Below are 21,804 nucleotides of genomic sequence, written 5' to 3'. Positions count from 1 at the left end.
AGAGTATTATGAAGGAGGCTGGGGAGACAGCAGCCCTAAAGCTAAAACAAAATAGAGCTGTGGCTTTTGTTCACACTGGGATCTTCAGGTGCAGCCTGGACTCACCCCACAGCCCTGGGGAGGGAGGTTTTTGGGTACAGCTGAGCTGTCGGGGTGCCGACCTACAGAGCTCACCCTAGAACCCACAGTCCCCATTTCTCAGAGGGGTCGCTCGCTGAGCTGCTAGGACCCAGCTAAGCCAGGGAAACAGGGTTAGACATAGAGCAGGCTGGAGACGTGTTAACAAAGCATATTGCAGGGGGACATGCCAGGATGGGCAGGGATGGTGTCCCTAGCCTCTGTTTGCCAGAAGCTAGGAATGAGCGACAGGGGATGGATCACTTGATGATCCCCTGTTCTGTTCATTCCCTCTGGGGCACCTGGCATTGGCCACTGTCGGAAGACGGGACACTGGGCTAGATGGATCCTTGATCTGACCCAGTAAGGGCTATTCTTATGAGACAATTCTATCAAAACCGGAACGCTTTGCAAAATCCGGCCAATCTGCCAGAATTTAGTTTCAGAAAAAGCAAGTAGGACCAATGGTGGTGACGTGGCCCAGGGTGACATTTTGGGAACAAAACGTTTAATTTTGTTTTGAGAAACAACTTGTCATTTTTTTTAAATGTTGCTTTATATTCTCTAACCCAACACAAAATAAAGTTGTCGAAATCAAGAGGTTTTGATCACCGAAGTTCGCAAAGTTTCCCTGCCTGGAGAATTCTGAATTTTTCCATTTTTGCTCCAACGTGGCAAAAAGCCAGATTTAGAAATCTCAAAATCCTTTGTGAAACAGAACTTGCACCTGCCCCACAGCTCCAGCTGGAGCTGACTGCTTTGCATCTCTCTGGGCTTGTCTACATGATGCATTAACCCACCCCAGCTGGGGTGTCAATTCTAACGTACACCAGCATTTTGCACCCTAAACGGGGCCGTTTGGGCCGGGCTGCCCCGCACTAAAAGTTCCCTAGTGCACGTTAAGGTAGGACAGTTTGAAAAGGGACTACGTGAACATGTTCTAGGGAATGTTTGGTGCATGCCAGCAGGGTCCATGCGGGCCAATGAGCGTGGGACAAGCTGGTGTGCACCAAATTTACACCGCAGCTGGTTCATGGACACCGTGCAGACAAGCCCTCTCATTCATTGCCTTACTGTTTCTTTAGCACCCTCAGTCCCCGCATCTGAACACACTGTTGCATTAACCCCCACCTGACCCTGCCAGCGTGAGGAGTCTATTTTGGTGACGGGGAAACCGAGGCACGGAAACGTCACCCATTAATTCTTCATGCTAACAGCTGCCGCCAACACACACTTATGCCAAAACCCAGTCACCATGGCAGAAACATTGCCGCCTAGACAAACCACAGCCTGTTACTAAGGAGAGGCAGCTGCCTCCTGCACTGTAGGACTGGCATGGACTTGCCAGAGCCCTGTGCTCCCCCTGCTGGCAGCTGGGCACTACCAACCGCTGCTTCTAGGCTATTTGATGGGTAAGTTCTGCACCACAGGAAGCTGGGAAAGCAGGAAGAGAGAATAAAGAGCAAGTATGTGCCACAGAAAGCCAGTTAAAGAGAGTTCTTCTACTGCCCCTATTGCCAACTGGGCTGCTAACTTAGCAGCACCTAAATTTGGCATAATATTTTCTGCCCAGGGGTGGTACAAGGGTTAATGAGTTTAGCACTTAAGACTTGGCTGGAAGATGGGAGAGAAGGAACTTGGTAAGAATCACAAGTAGCCTGGTTCGGAGACACTGCACTGAGGAAGTGGCCAGGCTGATGGAAGAGATTTCCCAATCTGAGCTGAAAGTGCATTTTTGCAACGCTCCTAGGCTTGGCCTGTGCTCTCAGCATGTGCAGCGTGGCCCGGGGGGTAGGGCACTAGTCAGGGATGCAGAAGAGTTGGGTTCTATTCCCAACTCCGCCACGGACCTGCTGCATGATCTTGGGCAAGTCACTTCAACTCTGTGCCTGTTTCCCCTCCTCCCCCAGTCTATTTAGATTGGCAGCTCTTCAGGGCAGGGCTTATCTCACTGAGTAGCTGTGCAGGGCCCTGATCCCAACTGCTATGATAGTGGGTAGCCCTTAGTGGAGATTCCCTAGGCATGGATACAATTCGCCCCCTCCCCAAAAGTAAGTGGATTTACCGCAGACATGGCCAGAAGAAAACACCAGGTCTCACTCCTGCCCCATTACCAAAGAAGGCTTTATCAGTCATCACACCATCTCTATTAAAAGGATTTTACTCTGAATCAAAAAAATATTTTAAAAATCCCAATTTTACAGACTTTTAGTGAATCTTCTCCCAAACTTAGGGGAAAAAAACCCAACTCAACTTCTTGTAGCAGCTGCTCTCCACCCTCAAGGAGTCTCCGGGATGGGGTTAGCGGGGCAATCATTTTAGCCCCTGAACAAAGCAGCACCATTCGGCCCTCTTCCACAGCACCGGAAGCATCTGGTTCTCTGGAGACGAGCTGCCGCGTGGCATTGCCAAGAGCTGGGCAGTGCCTGCTACAGCAGATTAGCCCTTGCAGACCCAGTGATACTGCAACCCGTTCTGCAGCAGATCCTTCCCCTCCATTCTGCATGACTTGCACGCTGCATGACCTCCCAGTAGGGGGTGCCTGGGAGCGACACGGATGCATGCCTACCTTTGCCCCAGATGCTTCCCACATGCGTAGCTAGGAGAGCAGCTCTCTCGTGGAGGCAGCCACATTAACGCTCAGCCCCCTTGCCAGGCTATGTTGCAATGGGGCAGGTCCTTCAGGCTGAGACACATGCATGCCTTGCTGGGGAAGAGCCCCGGATGGAATGCTGTAGAGTTTCTAGACCATCACCCAGGGAAATTGGGCTCACTAACCCTGCAGGAGGCGCCCTCACCCAGCTGCCACTGGATGGAAGTTAGCAGGGTTGGTTGCACCTCGGGGGGGTGGGGGGGGAGCACCCCATCCTTTTAGAGTTCCATTCCAACTGAGCCCTCCCCAAAGCAGGCCAACCTTTGCCAGCGGGCGAGTTCCCAGCTGAGCCGGTCACACTGGCGTCGTGGCAAGGGCAGAAACGCCACAGCTGTTCTCACTACCACAAACCCTGGGGCAGGGCTGAGAGTTCAGAGGGCCCTTCGTGGCCCCAGGGCAGGAGGCGGGCAGCCAGATGGGCTCGCTACTCTGCCAACCGAGGCACTAACCCAGACCCTACAGTATCAGAGATACAGATAAACAGATACCAATAAAGGACCATTTCAAAAGCGAGCTGTCAGTGCTTCCAGACAGGACTTTCCAGCACCCTCTGCTGCAGCCCAGTCAGACAGAGGAGCCGCGGGACAATTCGCCTCCGAAGCGGGCGACGTTTGTACAGGGAAGGGGGGGGGAGCAGAGTTTGCAAGACCTGCCATGAGCCCGATTCTGGGCAGGTTCGAGTCCAAGAGGCCCGGTCAGAGCTTCAGTCCTTTGCAGCTGACAGGAGGGAAAGAAACTTCGGCAGTGCCCCAGGCCCCTGAATCCACAGCACAGAGACTGCCAGGGCCCCCCAGGGCTTCGCAATCCCAGCCACACCTCCACCAGTGCAGCTGCCCAGCCCCATGAACAGGGTGATCTGCTCTGAGTCCCATGCCCCAGCTCCTGCCACGGGGAGGGCGAGTCCCAGGCTGCTCCCAGCCGCAGAGAACAGGGCACTTGGGGTATTGGTCTTCCCTGGATGTCTCTGGCAGGCAGGTGCTGGCCTGAGGAGGGGCTCAGTCCTCGACGGGGACCTGCAGCGCAGAGTACACCATCACTCGGTTCTCTTCCTCCTGTTTACCTGCAAGGGAAGGGCAAAAGTCAGTAACTCAGGCAGTCCCCAGCAGCGGGGGGAAGGCTGAGCCAGACAGCAATGGAGAACACATGAAGCCGCTTGGTGGCTTAAAGGTTTCATACCCTTCTACTTCTGGCTCACAGGTTCGAATCCAGCTTCTGCAGGAGGCTGGAGATCAGCCACAGTCTGTGCCCTAGCAGGGGAGGCTGCATGCCACCAGCACTACGTGGCCCACACCAGTCTCCTCGCTGGGGGTCTCAGCAGCGAGAGCAAGGACTGAGCTGGCCAATGGAGAGCGAATGTCTCTCAGGGCCAGGGCCAAGGCTGCATGTTCTCTACCGGCTCGTGGGGCTGGAGGATGACTTGGACCTACCAGGGCTGTTTCCCCACCACCGCGTTTAGACGGTTAGCGATGGAGCGGCGTCTGGGCAACCCCAGCCTCAGCACCTGGCTGGGAGTCTCTGTTGCCATACACCACCCAGCTACCACAAGAGAGCCAGCACTCCGGGGGGGGGGGGAATAGCCCTCCCCCACCAGAAGTCAAGGGTGGAGCAGTCTGGGATCTGGTGGAAATCCCCAACTAATCCCATCCCACTCGCTTCCCCCTCCCGCTGCAGGCCAGGCAGGATCAGGGTCTCCGAAGCCTTCTTATCTCACATCATTTCGAGCCAATTGTCTTGGAGCGGGTCATTAGGTGGGCGTTGTGTGTACCCGGCCAACTGGGAGCTGCTGCTGTCCATATGCCACTGCCCCCCAAAGCACCTTAGGCCAAGGGAGTCTCCTGAGCAGGTTAGTGTCACTATCCAGCACTTTCAGCGACTGTGGTACTGCCAAACGCCCCCCACCCTCCCACGAGGGGGCCGGCTGGCTAGATCCTTACAGGAGAGGCAGGCGAGGACGTTGTGCAAGGAGCCTCCGGCCGTGAAGAAGGCCCAGACGCCCATGGAGATGGTGATGATGTAAATGGGAACGAGGCTAGCCTGGTACCAGGGATTCAGGAACGTCTAGGAGCGAAGGAGGGAGAGTGAGGTCAGAAGGGCCGCTGCCTTCCGTCTGCCTGCAGAGCCCTGGCACCCAGTCCCAGCGACTGCCCCCGGTCCAGGCTCTCTAAGTCTTTGGGGCAGACAGGCAGCATTCCCTCCTCTGTCTGAGCAGAGCAATGCTGATCCCTCCTGCAACTTCTGCCCAGCGGTTTCACCATGAGGAGCTTAGTGGATAATACAGAGCCCCTTGCAAGGGGCCTTTGGGATCCTTAAGTCCTTTATTAACACTGCTTACGCTCCCACCCCTCACAAGCTGTCAGGATCAGGCACCGCAGGGGGAGGGGCAGAACAGGGAGTGACTAGCCCTGAATGAGCTTGTGTGACATTTCAGCAGACTGAAGCCTGGACTATCCCATTTCCCACGACCCCAGGCTCCCATCCTCTCCCCTGCAAAGGCCAGGGTAGGGCCAGCCAGCCCCACACTGCTGGCTGTCGGATCCGATCGCCTCTCTATCGAGCAACAACTTCAGCCCCACTCACCAACCCAGACGTGATGAGGTGACTGGCCACCACCAGCGCCAGGGACCAATACCGCCGCCTCTCGCAGGCGTCAAAGAAGATCACCCCCCAGAACGTGTGTAGGAAGACGACGGCCATGGTCAGGAATGCTGGCAGGAGAGGGGGGCGGGGGGTCAGACCAGTGAGGTGTCAGCACCCCAAACCTTCACAACAGCAACATGTTACCACCCTCTCCCCACTTCTATAGCATCTTTCTGCCTGGAGGATCCCGAAGGGTTTTGCAGACAGGTATGTGCATGGCTACTGAAATGCAGCCACCTCTGGAGTGGAGCCCAGCAGCCACCCCACACAAAAAGCTTTTATAGGAGGAGGTGGGAATAGTTTCACCAGTGGAATCTGAAGTTGGGAAAGGGGATAAATTTCAGACTAACATCCCAGTCTTTATGAGGATCATTAGCGACCCTAAACAAAGAGGACCTAGGTGTCACATCTCATTTGGAAGAAGGATTCACAGCTGTAGCCACAAGCGGTTCCTCCAGGCTATGTAACGATAACCCTTTTCTAGCCCCTTTCATCCAGGGCTCTCAAGACACATGCTAGTCATCAAGATTCAGAGCCCCACCAGCAGGTAGTCACATTTTTAGTGAGGGCCCAAGGTCACACAAAGATCAGTGGCAGAGTCGGGACTAAAACCCCAATGAAGTTAAAAGGAGGTTTACCGTTTACTTCAATGGGGCCAGGATTAACAATAGCTCTCTACACTCCCAGTTTCCTGCTCTAACCAGTAGACAGCACTGCCTCCCAAGATGGATGCTGCTGTGGTGTTATATTTAGCTCTTGGCTGACAGGGAGGGACGGGGCAGCCTTGCATCATGCCCAACAGTCTCCTCTGGTTCTGGTTGTAGCTGATCATCTACAGCTGGAGGGAAAGCTGGTTCCTCCGGCTGTGTTTGACCTGGGCTCTGAGCCCAACCCAATGAATGGCATCAGGGCAGGAGCGATCCCTTCATTCCCAAGCACACAGGGGCTCCTGCCTTACCTGACGTGATGAAGTAATAAGGCGAATCCCCATGGATCCCTACGATGCCTGGCCCTATGGAGTCCGCCAGGATGTTAATGACCGAGAAGACCCCACTGATGATCCCAAAGGACAGCCCCGACACTAGGAGGAGGAAGAGTATATCGTCCAACAGCGCTGAAGTTACCAACGGCTATGCAAAGCACCACAACTAGCTTTGGACTCATTTGACAAGCGCCGGGGAGTTCCCCAGCATCTTCCACGTTACCCCTGCTTTCCCAGGAGGTGAGGAGACAGACTTACCATCCGGAGATGCCTGGAGAATTCAGTGCATCGCAGGGCTGTGTCCAATACGTTCTGGGGCAGGGAGGGGATGGGACCAGCAAGGGGAGGAAGATGCATCTTAAGTACGCGCCAAGGCTACTGGTAAGTGGCAGAAGTTAACAGATGGAAGCATGACTGCCAGCCAGCGATTGCAGCACAGAGTCAGCAGCTCCTGGCTGCTCTGTTCCAATTCTTGTATCACCCCATCACCGTGATATCTGGGCACCCTAGGCCTGCTGCAGGGCACGCCTGAAACGGTGCGTGGAGGGGTCAGTCATTTACGTGGGGGGAGAGGAAGCACAGGCCCTTGCCCAGCAGCTGACTCACCATAGGCCATTTGCTTGAGGGAGATGGGAGACTGCCCATCCTCACTGAGCGTCGCCAAGCCTTCGTCGGCTTTCCTGGGGGTCAGAGAAAGAAGAGAATGGCTGATGGGTTTGAAGCAGGAGATGAACTGGAAGGGGGGCTGGCGGCATACAGGGGGAGGTGGTATTTATCAAGCAAGTGGCAGAGAAAAAGAGCAGCTAATGGATCATATCTACAAGGAAGACACAGGGGCAACACTTGGGAGAGGGTTCGACAATCAGGTGCCACCCACGGTTTCTAATAATACTGCCTAACTCTTTTCATCAGCAGATCTCACAGCACCTTACCCAGGAGGGCAGCCCCATTTCACACAGGGGGAAACAGTCTGCTCCTAGAGGGGTTCGCTTACTTGAGTAGCTTGAAGTAGGCAAATCGAAACGCCTCCTGCAGCAGCACCGAAACCGCGGCCCCAAAAACAAGGAGGCCATACTGCAGCCTGGAGTCCTCCCGATCGCTGAGCTGCACTGAAATGAACCAGATCAAAGAGGCCAGCAGCAGGGAAACTAGCCAGAAAAATGCCCTGTCAAAGAGAGAGAAATGGGAAACAAGCTAAGATGTGTGTTGTCAAGGCAGCAGTTTCCCTGTGGGTCATGCGCTCAGTAAGGGAAGTTTTATCATCTCATACCACACTTGATCATGCTTGTGTGAGACATGCTTCTCCTAGGCAGGGGGCAAAAAGGAGGTGTGGGGCCTAGGTTCTACTCTTAGAGTTGACACTGACTCACTCAGCAACTCCGGGCAAAGCACTTCCTCTCTGTAAAATGGGGAAGATTCAAGAACATGGGTCTCCTTCCAAGACCCATCCCTGCGGTGAGAAACGGACCACTACAACCATCGGTCTGGGCTGGCCAACTCCCTTCCATAAGCAGCAAACACCTCATGCTGCTGCTGACTCATGGGCATCACCAGGTCTTGTTACTGATTGACTGGTAGCTGCAATCCTGCAACAGTCAACACAGAAGAGCAAATACTGGGGGGTCTTAAGAGTTTTTTGCAAATAATAAATGTCCATTTGTCACATGGAGCCTGTAACCCCCGCCCACTTGGTGGGGTGCTCTATCACCCCCTAGTGGTGGCAGGGCCATTTATGAGCCTGCTCCAATGTGGGGCTTTTAGTGCAGGCAGTAGAGCCTCATGCTTTTCTACCCAGAGGTCCAGCGTTCAATCCCGGCTGCCAGAGACTCACCGAGGGACATTGTATTACAGGGTCAGCCCGCAGCCAAGAGACACATGTAACCGGCTCTTTAAGAGCGCAACATACAACACTGCACAGCAGTTAAAGCAGCCAAGCGATCCGAACCCCCACCCCAAAGAGGTCCTGCACAATAATACAGTGCAAACACTGAGCCCTGAGTGGACTTTAGAGTCGCAAAAGTTTGAGCAAAGGTGGTTTAAATCCTGACTACACTTGCTCCGTAGCTCAGGAGCTGCTGTTTGGCACCAGTTGGAGATGTCTCACCCAGCCTGTACGGTTGGTACACAGATTACATGGCTAAGGTGCAGATAAGGTTGCAGCCATGTGGCCATTACGTCCCTTCTGGAACACGAGAGCTGAAGTCCAGGAACTCAATTGCTGGGAAACCAGGAGACGTGGGGGGCAACTTAATCCTCCCAAGAATGTTCAGAGTTAAGTCCAAAAGACAGAAAACAAAAGGTGAAAAGCCAGGAAATGCAGGGTTAGTTTTCCACTTTCCAAATGGTGCTAGAAAGTTAAAGCCTCACTCTGCCTGGAATGGGGGAGACTCAGCCTAGCCCAGGTCTGTCACCCAGAGACAATACAAAGAAGACCCCCCCCAAGTGCCTGCAGGCTAACCCAGAGATGGGGGCAACCTTCATCTCCCCCCCAGACCTCCCCCATGTGATCACCCCTACAAGTTCTCCAACCCCCAGAACAATCAACCTGATGGGGCCCCTAGCAACCCCCTATCCCAATGAGTCACCACCCCCAGCTGCCAGTAGAATCACCCAAGGGGTCCCCCCCCCCAGCTCATGGGGATGCAGCTCCCCCACAGGGGTATCTAGCACCTCCACACACTCCCTGAGTGGGACCTCAGACAAGTCCAGCCCCTGAGGGAATGCCTAGTATGGATCCACCCCACCACCAGGTGGATCATGCTGGGGGGGAGTGGGGGTGTCCCTGCACCTCCTCACCAAGGGTCCCCCCCAAGTCATGACTTCCACGGGGGAGCCCCCTCAGCCCCCAGCTCCACCCCCCAGATGCCACACGAGAAGTCCCCATTACCAACCCCCGCACCCCGGACAATCCCCCCGCGGGGGGAGCCTGTCCCCAGCCCCAGACTCACCCTGCCACCAGGATGATGATCCGGAGCGGGTCCCCGGCCACAGTGAGCAGGAAGAGGGAGAAGGCTGGGCCGAAGGCCACGAACGTGCAGCCGAAGAACACGGTGGCCCCCATGGCGGCGGCAGGGTGGGGGGTCAGGCTCTGGGGCCCAGGACTGGGGGGGGGTCAAGATCTGGGGCCAAGGGCTGGGTAGGCTCAGAGCGAGGCGGAGGGGTCAGGCTTTGGGGCTAGAGGGGGAGTCAGAACTGGGGGGGCACAGGCCTGAGAGGGGGTCAGGCGCTGGGACCCAGGAGTCGGGGGATGGGCTGGAGGGGAGGTCAGGACTGGGGGGCACGGGCCGGAGAGGGGGGCTGGGGCCCAGGAGTCAGGGAATGGGCTGGAGGGGGGGCGTCAGGACTGGGGGGCAAGGGCCGGAGGGGGGGCAGGCACTGGGGTCCAGGACCAGGGGCTGGAGGAGGGGGTCAGGACTGGGGGGCATGGGCCGGAGAGGGGGACTGGGGCTCAGGAGTCAGGGGATGGGCTGGAGGGGGGGCGTCAGGACTGGGGGGCAAGGGGCCAGAGGGGGGGCAGGCACTGGGGTCCAGGACCAGGGGCTGGAGGAGGGGGTCAGGACTGGGGGGCACGGGCCGGAGAGGGGGGCTGGGGCCCAGGAGTCGGGGGATGGGCTGGAGGAGGGGCGTCAGGACTGGGGGTCAGGGCTGGGGGGCACGGGCCGGAGGGGGGGCAGGCACTGGGGCCCAGGACCGGGGGTCAGGACTGGGGGGCACGGGCCGGAGAGGGGGGCTGGGGCCCAGGAGTCGGGGGATGGGCTGGAGGAGGGGCGTCAGGGCTGGGGCCCAGGACTGGGGGTCAGGGCTGGGGGGCACGGGCCGGAGAGGGGGGCTGGGGCCCAGGACTGGGGGTCAGGGCTGGGGGGCACAGGCCGGAGAGCGGGGGCAGGCGCTGGGGCCCGGGAGAGTTGTGGAGGCCGCCCCACAACTACCCCTGCCGAGGAACCGCCAGCGTCCGCACCTGCGATCCCTCCCGCTACGGAAGCCGAGCAGGTGGACGACAAAGCCCGGCAGTGGGCCCCGCCTCCAGCGGATTGACGTAGCCTGGCTGGCCAATGGGCAGGGCGCGTGCCTCCGGCTAGGTTGTCGCCGGCACCGCTCAACCGCCCCGCCCCACGGCATGGCGGGAGTTGTAGTTTTCTGGGCGTGGCCACGGCCCGGAGCAAGGGGCCGCGTGGGCGGGCGGATGCTCAGCGTGGAGGTGGGAGGAGGAGCACGGCCGGAATGCTGCCTGCTCCGGGCCGGTCTGGGGCTTTGCTAATGTCTTAGTGACAAATGCACAGAAAACTGAAGTTGCAAAGTTTGGCTCTGGGGCTGAACTCCCCCCAAGTCCAGGGTTTTGAGGGGGAGTCACCCCCCCCCCCCCAAATCCACACACCCTTAAACAGCATCCACCGGATCGAGGCACAGCGTGGAGACAAGTGGCCGCGAGACAAAATCCTTCTAATGAGCTTGTCGGGGCTTTTGTTGTTGTTGTTAGTCTGTTTGTACAGCGCCTAGCACAATGGAATCCTGACCCCAGATTGGGGCCCCTAGATGCTGCCACCTCGCAAATAATAACTAATAATGTGTGATTATTTATTTTATTTATTTAGTTTCTTACAGAGGGTAGTGGGTGCTTTTCTTAAAGCCCCAGCTCCTAGAGTCAAGTTACTATGTGAGAATTTCAGCTTTCATTTTTTTACGGAAATAAGTTTCTCACCCTCATGTCGGAAATGTGAAAATATGAACCCTAAAGGCTAAGATACCAAAAAGCAAATGAGAAGAACCCCACAGTGGTTCTTTTTAAAAATCTCATGATTTTTAAGCCAATGCATGATTTTGAGAGGCCTGACATGATTTTTGAATGCTTGGGGTTGGCAATCGTATTTTTAATGGGGTCTGAATGGCTCCCCGGATTTTTTGTTAGCAGTCGTCTGGGGTTAAATTTCCATTCAGCCACAGGTTTCAGGGTAAAAAGAAAAGGAGAACTTGTGGCACCTTAGAGACTAACCAATTTATTTGAGCATAAGCTTTCGTGAGCTACAGCTCACTTCATCGGATGCATTCATTCATTCATTCAGCCACAAGGTGTCACTGGTAGAACCACATTTCATTGCAGCGCCCAGAATTGGCAATCCAATTAACCCTCTGAATAAAAAATAACTAATCCACCCATGATCGCAGCTTGCGACTGAAACGAACAAACATTTCACAGGCACTGGGCTCCAGCCTTGCTTCAACAGCCAGAAGAGCTAGCAACCTTCCTGCTGAATTTAAAAACAACACATTTGAAGTGAGCTGTAGCTCACGAAAGCTTATGCTCAAATAAATTGGTTAGTCTCTAAGGTGCCACAAGTACTCCTTTTCTTTTTTGCGAATACAGACTAACACGGCTGTTACTCTGAAACCTGACATCTGTAAAAGAGTGTTACTGCATACAAAGGCAGGGGGCAAAGAGTGAAACAAACAAACAATCTAATAGAAGATGAAAAGGAATAAACTTTAAAAATGAAAGCCCAGGAGAAGTAAAGGGAAGTATTAGTCCTTTCTGGTTTTAATCCCCTTAGAACCTGATTTTCAGAGCACCCACGTCTCCAAAAGAAGTAAAGCTTCAGAGGGGTCGCCGTGTTAGTCTGGATCTGTAAAAGCGGCAAAGAGTCCTCTGGCACCTTACAGACTAACAGATGTACTGGAGCACGAGCTTTCGTGGGTGAATACCCACTTCGTCGGATGCCGCTTTTCCAAAAGAAGTGAATGTGAGCTGAAAAGCATTTCTAAAAATCAGCCTTTGTTAATATTCACGGCCTGGTTTATTCATTCATCATTATATGTTCCTAGGCCCAGCTCCTCAAAAGGTATTTGGGTGTCTAACACCATTGAGTTCAATGGAATACCTTTGCCCCAGTGTCTGCAGGATCAAATTCCTGTACTTGTATAACCCAGATCCCATTCATTTCAGAGGGAGTTTCATGCACAGAGCTGAGGTTGTCTATTGCCATAATGTGCCCTGACTCTATACTGGGATGGATCAATGGGGCTGCAGGAGACCTTTGCATTGGAGTTTCCGGCTCTCTCTGAGCTGAAAGTGTGCCCAGTACATTGCAGCTTTTAGAATTAAGTTCAAGGTGCATTTACTCTCTGCTGCTTTCCATTTTTAATATAAAAAGTGATTTAGTGTCTCTGAGAAGAGAGAATTTGACAGTCCTGGAGATTGGAGTCTTCTGATTGGCAGTCCGGACAACAGCATGGCAAACTTCCCCCCTCCCCCTCAGTCTCAACCCTGAGCCGCAGGGCCCATAGCTGGGGGGAGATGGGAGTTCTGTTTCCATGCCTTGGTTTCATTGCCCAGACTACAAACAAGTAAATGCCAAGTGGACAAGTGCAGGCTCTGAGCGGTTTTAGTTTGAGTCCTACAACATTAGGCCATCAAAATGACAACTGGATTTGAACCTGTGACTTCGGTCTGGTCTCCATTTAAAAGTTACACTGGTATAAATATGTTAGCGGTGTGATTTCTTACCAGAATAGTTATGGCAGTACAGCCCACAATGTGGATGCAGTTATACTGGTATAAAGACGCCTTATATCAGGATAGCTAATTTCCCTTTCCATATGGAAAGGAGCTGTCGTATGATCAGATAAAAACGTCGAGACAAGGGGTGTTGTACTGATTTAACTATACTGGTTTAGTGAAAGCAAGACAGCGTTGGTTTATAGACAAAGTTAGAGCTGGGCGGGAACTGTTTTTCCCATGTCGTGAGAGTTTTCGAGATTTTTGACATTTCTTTCCCACCTGGAATTGGGATGAAAACTTGAAATCCCCCCCCCCCAAAAAAAATTGCAAACCAATATCTGAAATTTTTTTCATATTGGGTCAATAGAAATGTTTCATTTCAATTTTGTCCTTTTTTCCCCACTTTGACCTTTTTTCTCATATAAATGAACTGAAATTTCGAAACACAAAGTCACTTCGAACTGAAAAATGAAACTCTTTGTTTAGAAAAAGTCAAAATGGGACATTCAGACCATTTCAAAACTGTTCTTTCCTCCCACGTTTGTAACTGGGAGATTCATTGAAACCCAAACTTTTCCCGTGAACAGCTTCGATCTGGACAAATCAGCATTTTCTATAGAAAAATCATTTTGTCAGAAAACCCCCAGCTAGCTCTAGACAAGGCCTTTGAAGGGAAAGGCTTGGGAGCCTGTCCACTGTCCCTGAGACCGTACACTCCCCGTTGGCTCTCATTTGCAGTCGAGAGATCATTTTGCAAAGCCCTCTGAGACCATGCTGATGGATGCTGTACAAACGCATCCTGTTGTATAGGTGACATCAGCCCATCTCTGCAGCGCTCACTCTTACTCTTGCATTTCCTTTAAGTTCCACCGTCAGCACAGACCCAGCCTGTGGTATTTCAAAAACTCCCTCAACTTTGGGCATCCTATTCTGAGTTCTCACTGAAGGCGAGACCAGGAAGGAAATGATACAGAACTGGCTGCATCTTTTTTTCCATTCAGGGTGCGGAGACATTAGCTCTTTGAATTCGCACCTTGACCGTCTTGCTGGGTCTCTGACTCACCCTTTTGTCCAAGACCACAGACTCTGTGATGTGGCTCGCTTGGTGCATTTTTATTTAAATGAGGCCAGTGAAAAGCACCACTGTACCGTCAGGGCTTTTCATAGCCTGCATCGTCAAATCCTTCCAAAATCCAATTCAAGACAATACACATTCTTTCCATTCCCGCTGCTGATACCCACACGGAAATCATGCAGCCTGTGGAACTGGGGGCATAAAACGCCAGATGATGCAGACGAACCAGATAAGGACGGCTGCGCTTCCTTGGTCCCTCTGTTCCTTCAGAAAGCATCACATGGAGCAGCAGCATTGTCTAGTAGGCCAGGCACTGTATGAGGACTCTAGAGACCTGGGAGCTATTCCCAGCTCTGCCACTGTCCTGCTGGGTGTCCTTGGACAAATCGCTTAGTTGTGCCATGCCTCAGTTTCCCCATCTGTACAATGGGGATAATACCACTGCCCTGCCTCACAAAGGGGTTGTAAAGATCCATATACGAAGAACTGTGCCTGGCGGGATGAGAATCTCAGCTGGAGCCCCTGTGTGTTACTACAATAGCCACTGCTGTATTTCTTTGTTTATTACAGCCTGGCAAAATTCCACTCCACTTTTCACCAGAAGCCAGTCATTATTTTTTGATGGGTGAGTAATATGTCATTCCTTTTTTCATCTAAATCATAGCCAAAGCAACCCAAGCAATTCTGGGCCTGAGCTAGGCAATTTTGCAAAGCCGGTTCATTTTCAGCTATTCGCTTGGAGGACTAGGCTCAGAACTAGAGCGGGAAGCCGAACGCATTTCCCAGTTTGTTGGTAAATATGAAAAAAAAAAAATTGTTTCAAGCCAAACCCAACACAAAATGTTGCAAAATTTTCTGCGAATCAAAAAGTTAAAAAAAAAAATCATTGTGGGTGGAAGGAAATGTTTTGTTTCTGAGCACTTTTATACATTTTTGATTTGTTTTTTAAAAAAATAAAATTCATGCAAATGTTGGGGGGGGAGTCGTTTTTGAACCAAAAAAGCAAAACATTTAGAGGTTTTCTGAATGTCTTTGTTTGTTTTCAATCAAAGCCATTTGCCAAAACGGACACAAATTTGCCAAACGTTCGGTGTCACCGAATCAGCATTGTTCACCAACCAAAAGTTTTGGATGAAACATTTCGCCCAGCCTGACTCACGACACCCCCCTTCTTGGGCCTCGCTCCCCAGCATGTGCAATCATTTGCCCCCAGGCGACGTGGGTGCAGAACGCTACCATTCCAGTTAAATAAAGCAGGGCATCCATTTTGCATTGGCATAAGTGATGGCACTAGGAGCAGGTCAATCAGTGCGGTGATGGTGCCTCAGTGCCCCTGTGTTGTTTCCATGAGTCTGAAGGAACCAGGATCCTCTGACCTTACTTCAGCATAACACAAGCAATACTGTCATGCTGGACACACAAGCTAAGGCCCCGATCCTGCCCTGAAAACCACCTGGTCGGACTTCTGCACCCAGGTGGACTCCCATGGGGTTCCGTGCAAGCACAGGGATTTACCTGTGCAGGTTCAGGGCCTAAAACGAGCAGACAGCAGCATGGGGCAATCATGGCTTCTGCTCATTTAACACCAGTGAGAACCAGACAAGGTGGGTGGCAGTTTCAATGGGATAGTCCGTCTCTTTGGGTCTGCAGCCTCCACTTCCTACCTCCTCCCAGAGCTCGTTACAGTTCTAGGCACTTTGAAGTTATAGATCTGATGTGTGGTGTGTGTCTGTCTGTCTGTCTGGGAGAATAAACATGCTGCAGTGTTAGAAAGACATCGTGTGTTAGGTCCCAGTTGCTGCTGATCGTTATTAATAACCACGAGGGCAATGTGGGGGTAGCAGAAATAATCCGGCATCTTCAAATAATGGGGTGATCTACTCTTGGAAATACCAGACATGCCCCATCCAGTGTGATTTCTGTGCAAATACCTGCCAATGGTACCTATCACCACCACAACCCATCCCCCCGGGAGGCGTTCACTGCCCATGTTACTGGACTCTTTCACAGTATAGACGACAGCAGCCCTTGAGCTAGGGTTGCAGGATGGTAATTATTTACTCCTACAGACATGCTGTTTGTCAGATACCTACTCTTGTCTTCCATGGGTAAAATCCTTCAGCATTTCTTAGAGCATTTACGTTTAGAATTGAGAAAACAAAACATCTATTGTGGGCTCAGAGAACTTAAGAGATCCACATGCTTTGATATAGTCTTAGCATGAGTTCTAGCAAGGCACCGTTACAGAGCATGAACTTTATGAAGATTAATTCATTTGAATTCTAAATATCCAGTTTATTTTGTAGCCGAGGACAAATGGAAGTTAATCGCTATACCCTGTTTTATCTCTGCAGTTTTGGGAGCACAGTTATCTCTGTACCCGACTCAGCGATTCCTGTTTGTCGAAATTAGTGCTACGGCAAAGATCCCCTGTTCTTCCAAAGAAAAACTGGAAGGAGGTGGCATTTCAGTTTATTGGTACAGGAGAAGAGAAGGTGAGGGGCCCACCTGCATCAAGAAATGCTTAAATGATCAAAATGTAAGTAAGTTTGCTTGCAAACCCGAGACACACGGCATGACACTGGAAATCTACAATGTTCAGCAGAAGGAGTCTGGTGACTATTACTGTGCAGTTAAATCCAGCAGCTATCTGATTTTTGGCAATGGATCCACACTGATTGTTGGAGGTAAGGAAAGATAATGGTGTAACTCGAGGGGAAAAGTGATTAACAATGCAGAGATGTTAAAAAAAAAACATCCCAGGAAAATGGAACAATATAGTACAATTTTCAAAGCTGAAATGGTTGAAAAGGGGAAACTAAGCTAAAAAATGACAACTAAATGGAGCTGGTAAGAGCCAATTTTGCAGTTTTGGGGGATTCAATTAAAAATGTTCCTTTAATGGTCAAATATGACAGGGTTTATTTTAAAGAGCTCCTGAATAATAATAAACAACCCACCTAGTACATACTTAGTGCTTTCCACCAGTAGATCTCAAAGCATTTTAGTTTTAGTCTCATCACTATTTATAGCTGCCAGACTGGGGATGTTTTTGACTTAACACCCATGAATGCAGTTAGCCAAATTTATCCTTTTGTTTTTGCAGAATTTTTTACTTTGAGTCAATCCCCATATCATGAGATTAACATTCCTAAGAGCCGGTCAGTTACACCAGTGTAATTGTATTGACTTCAGTGGAAGTGTACAATTGTAACAAAGTAAAATTGGTGCCCTTAATTAGATAATAAACAGCCGGCAGGTCTGTAGTGAGTCAGACACAGGATGGAACAATAAATTCTCTGCTCAATTCTGCTCAGACAGCTACACCACCAGCAGCTGGGTTTTGCTTCTTGCTCCATCTCTCCCTGGTCTCATCTCCACTGGGATGGCTGATCTGGCTTGCATTGTCCACGGAGTTTCCAACCCAGTCCAAATTTCCTGGAATATTTCTGGGGATCGGCAGGACCAGGCACTAATGCGATCACAGAAAGCAAAGGATGGATCCTTAATGTTCATAAGTCACCTTAGCATCCCGAAGGACACCTGGACCAGTGCAAAAATTCTCACCTGTGAAGTAAAATTCAACTCTTCTGGCAACAGTGTTAAGAAAAGTGCCAGGTATATTGAACGTGAGTGGTTTTATATTTGCTTCTGGAGTTAGAGGGGAGTAAGATCTAAGCTATAGCCATGGGAAGTGCCTTCAGTCCAAGCTGCTTTGAAATGATAAATTAAAATAATAAATAATTGGTCATCATGGAAAGCTGGACTGTATTAACCTTTTAGTTAATTAGGTGTAGAGAGACTTGCAATGAACTTTGAGAAGGGAAAGAAGAGGAAGTGCAAGAAAATGCCACTCTTCTTTCTGAGGCTATGTCTACACTAGGAGTGCTTTGCTGGTGTTGAAATACCAGTATGCTATACCGGCAAAGTGCTTCCGGTGTGGATGCAGCTACCCCTGGGAAGGTGTGCTTTGTATTGGTATAACAAAGCCACTCCCACGAGGGAAACAGGCGGCACTGGTAAAAGCCTACAGTAGGGGCATCTGTCAGTGAGGGATCACACCTCTTCACACCTTGATGGGAATAGTTATGTCGGCAGAAGTCTGTCGTGGCCTGAACCAACGTGCACAAAAAGCCCATGTGTGAAGTATGTTCCACGGTGAAATAGTACCAAATATCCCTGGGAGAGGTGCTGTCACAGGGCACAGAAGGGAGAGGAGTGGCAGAAGCCGCAGCCTTCCGGTAACAGGCTAAATCACTGACCCAAGGGAATATTATTCATTGGCCTAATGAAAAGGGAGAGTGAAATGGATTGAAGGCTCCTGCTGGTTTGTTCTGCAGAGCTAAAAACTCAAGGTGAAACGTTACACAGTAGAGCTGGTGGGGAATTTTTCAATTAACCTTCTTGTGCCAAGAAGTGTGAATTTGTCAAAACTAAAACAGTTCAGGAGACAGGGTCAGTTTGGACAAACTCTCATCTTGACAAACTTTTGGAGGAAAGCTTCAAAATCGTGGAAATGTCCCTTTCTATGTTGCTGAACAGGAAAGTTTCCATTTTTCAAGTGAAATCTTTTCATGGAGATGTTTTAGTAAATTCAGACTAAAAATAGGTTAAGAAGAAAAGGTCAAAATTGAAACAAAATATTTTCATTGACCCAAAACCGGTGTTTGTTCCTATGTTTGTTTTGGAGTTTTGGGTCACAGGCATCTGAGATACCGATTTTTTCTCCCGATTTGGGATGGGAATTTTTTTCAATATCGGGAGAATATTCATTGGACTGTCAAACTGTGTCCTGCCCAGCTCCTTACATGCTGTGCAATCATGACCTCCTCTACTCAAGTGAGCCAGTTGTGTCTGCTTCCTCCCCAGGCTTTGACAATGGATGCTTTCAGTACGCCGTACCCCTGGCAGTAGGGGGAACCCTGGTGCTGTTGATGGTGTCTCTGAGCCTTGGTTGGATTTGCTGCCCTTCCACTCAAGGTAATGAACACAGCTCATCCCAGAAACTCCTGCAGAGCGAAATCCTATTCCCATGCGTCACCCCAGGGCATTATTAGCTCCTGGGATGACTGAACACACTGTATATTAGACAAACACCTGTCAGGGATGGTTGATAATACTTAGTCCTGCCACCAGTGCAGGAGACTGGACTAGATGACCTCTCGAGGTCCCCTCCAGGCCTACGGTTCTCTGATTCTGTTTGTCACACTGCCTGATCTCGGTAGCTTTGTTTTCCAAGGGTCTGATTTTCCATTGCCCTGCAGCATGTCTGATTCTTCTCTCACCCACCTGCTGTGAATCCGGTCAACCCCATTAAAGTCATTGAAATTACTTGGGTGCCAAACTGGTGTAAAGGGGTGGGGATTTGGGCTCCTGGGCTGGTTCATGTAACCCTGGGCAAGGTGTGTTTAAAACGCTACCAGATCAGAGCAGTCCTGATCGACTCCGATTGGTGCCGCTGACTGGACGAGGTGCAGGGCAGCCCGAATCAGGCCCTACCGCTGGAACTTGTTTCCTGCCTTGGGAGAAAGGTTTGATTTTGGTGACGAAGGGAGGCGATGGACCCATGGAGCTGCTGTGGGTGGAAGGGAACATTTTCAAAAGTGACTGAGGGCCAGATTTTCAAAGGTCTTTAGGCACCTAGAGACACAGAGAGGTGCCTCGTGGGATTTGCAAAGGCACCCGGGCACCTAAATCCCATTGACACCAATGGGAGTTTGGCACCTCACCTGCTGCGGTGCTTTCAGAAATCCCTACCTGTATAAACACACCTTTGAAAATCTAGCCCTTATGAGCATTGACTTTCAATGAGACTTAGTCCAGGTCTCGACTTGGAAGGCTTGACTGCTGCAGTCGCATCCCGATGGCAAAGCGTCCCTAGTGTGGACACAGCTGATACCAGCAGAGCTGAGTTTTTACAGTACCGATTATTCCAGTTCCCCCAGGCGAGAAAAGCTACACCGGGAAAAGTACAGTTTTGCTGGCACAACTGAGTCTACACTGGGGCGTCTGCCAGCACAGCTGCGTCAGTCGGGGCTTACGCCTCTTTGTACCCTGCCCAACAGCGAGGCTGGCAGAAGTCTGTAGCGTAGACCTGGCCCAAGTCCCAGTGACTTTCAGTGAGACTAGCTCTCCCAAGGGCAACATTTTCAAAAGCACCTAAAGGACGTAGGTCCCAATGGGAGTTGGGCACCTAAATCTTTTTGAGGATCTGGTCCTTAGTTCCTTAGGTCGGGGTGGCCAACCTGTGGCTCCGGAGCCCGATGCAGCTCTTCAGAAGTTAATATGCGGCTTCTTGTCTAGGCACCGACTCCGGGGCTGGAGCTACAGGTGCCAACTTTCCAATGTGCCGGGGGGGTGCTCACTGCTCCACCCCTTTCCGTCCCCTCCCTGAGCCTGCCATGCCCTCACTCCTCCCCCCGCCCCAGAGCCTCCTGCAGGCCACGAAACAGCTGATCGGGAGGTGCGGGGAGGGAGCAGGAGGTGCTGATCAGCAGGGCTGCTAGTGGGAGGGAGACGCTGGGAGCGGGGCTGGGGGGAGCTGAGGTATTACTGTGGTTCTTTGGCAATGTACATTGGTAAATTCTGGCTCCTTCTCAGGCTTGGATTGGCCACCCCTGCCTTAGGTGCTTTTATTCAAGTTATTCCTGGTCCATATTTTGTCAAGTTTATCGGTGCTAAATCTCTTAATACAACCGTCCGTCTGTTTGCCCTGTGCTGGGCACAACGGAGCAATGCCCACACACTGCGCGGGGGCCCCGTTAGTCTGTATGCCTCCTTTTGGGGAAATGCCAATGGAACAGGACCTTACAAATGTCTCTGTCTGTGTCAGGATTCCAGGCCCGTCGCTCAGCACCGCCAACCCTGGAGGAGCACCAGGTACGGCGCTTTACCAACTTTCTTAGTCACTGTCCGTATGAGACATTTTAAATGTTCCTATTCACTTAAGGGTCTAGATGGATTGATCCATAAAGTGGGTTTAAAGGCAAAAGTAGCAGAATGGGGGCAGGGGAGGGAACTGGCCTCTATCTTAATGCTGTGTGTGATGTTGGGCAAGTCCCCAAATGGCTCTGTGCCTCAGTTTCCCCATCTGCAAAATAGAGAGAAGCAGGGGAATTCTGGTAGGTTTCATTCATCGTTTCCACCTGTAAGATCTTCAGAGCAGAGTCTGTCTCATTATATGAGCAGGTCATTAGCCCTTAACAGAGAGAGGAAAGATGGTCCAATGGTTAGGGTGCTAACCTGGGACTTGGGAGACCTGGTGTCAATTCCACTACAGATTCCCTGTGTGACATTGGGCAAGTCACTTAGCCTCACTATGGCTCAGTTCCTCTCTGTAAAATGGGGAAAATAACCCTGCCCCACAAGGGGTCGGGAATAAAGACATTAAAAATTGAGGTGCTCAGATACTAGAATAATGGGGGGCAGATAAGGACCATAAAGAGAGAGAAATAATATTTCAAAGCTCTTTGATATTTGCAAAGGAAAGGCCCTGTAAGAGCAAAGTTTGCCACTAACCAACCAAGTTCTTAAAGTCAGATTCCAGGGATCATTTCCAATTTGACAAAACACCATCGATAGAGAAGGCAGAGGAGGAAGAAGAATTTTTAATCAGGCCTGGGGAGGCTAAGTAAGCTCACTTGGACGGTCAGTCCTGTCACAGTTGCTACCAATCCATTTTACACGGAGGGGGGCTAATTTTACTGCCTGTCACCATGCAGGATGGGATTGTATACTGTCAGCTGGATTTTGATTCAAGGCAGCATGGCCAGAGCATGATGGAGCGACTGGCGAGAGGGAAGAGTGAAAAATCCTGACCTACCTGGTACGGGGGATCTGAACTGGCA

At 51.2% G+C, this 21,804-nt stretch overlaps 2 protein-coding genes across 2 annotated transcripts; one reads left to right on the top strand and one right to left on the bottom strand.

Annotated features, from left to right (window-relative positions):
• Positions 1-2,262: 2,262 nt before the first annotated feature.
• APH1A (aph-1A gamma-secretase subunit) lies at positions 2,263-9,680 on the bottom strand. Its single transcript, XM_077841400.1, has 7 exons — positions 9,338-9,680; positions 7,384-7,554; positions 6,996-7,069; positions 6,366-6,488; positions 5,348-5,475; positions 4,705-4,828; positions 2,263-3,830 (listed from the first exon to the last, which is right to left on the bottom strand). Exons 1-7 carry the CDS (start codon positions 9,448-9,450, stop codon positions 3,766-3,768), a joined length of 798 nt encoding a protein of 265 aa, XP_077697526.1. The 5' UTR covers positions 9,451-9,680; the 3' UTR covers positions 2,263-3,765.
• A 6,299-nt stretch (positions 9,681-15,979) lies between these two features.
• On the top strand, positions 15,980-21,804 carry LOC144280017 (immunoglobulin kappa light chain-like). Its single transcript, XM_077841708.1, has 6 exons — positions 15,980-16,065; positions 16,312-16,644; positions 17,275-17,586; positions 18,827-18,937; positions 20,790-20,836; positions 21,679-21,804. The coding sequence occupies exons 1-6, from the start codon at positions 16,029-16,031 to the stop codon at positions 21,772-21,774; spliced, it is 936 nt and encodes a 311-aa protein (XP_077697834.1). The 5' UTR covers positions 15,980-16,028; the 3' UTR covers positions 21,775-21,804.

The sequence above is a fragment of the Eretmochelys imbricata genome, chromosome 24 (assembly GCF_965152235.1).
Source record: "Eretmochelys imbricata isolate rEreImb1 chromosome 24, rEreImb1.hap1, whole genome shotgun sequence".
NCBI classification, from domain to species: Eukaryota; Metazoa; Chordata; order Testudines; family Cheloniidae; genus Eretmochelys; species Eretmochelys imbricata.
This window is presented reverse-complemented; position numbering and strand designations above follow the sequence as displayed.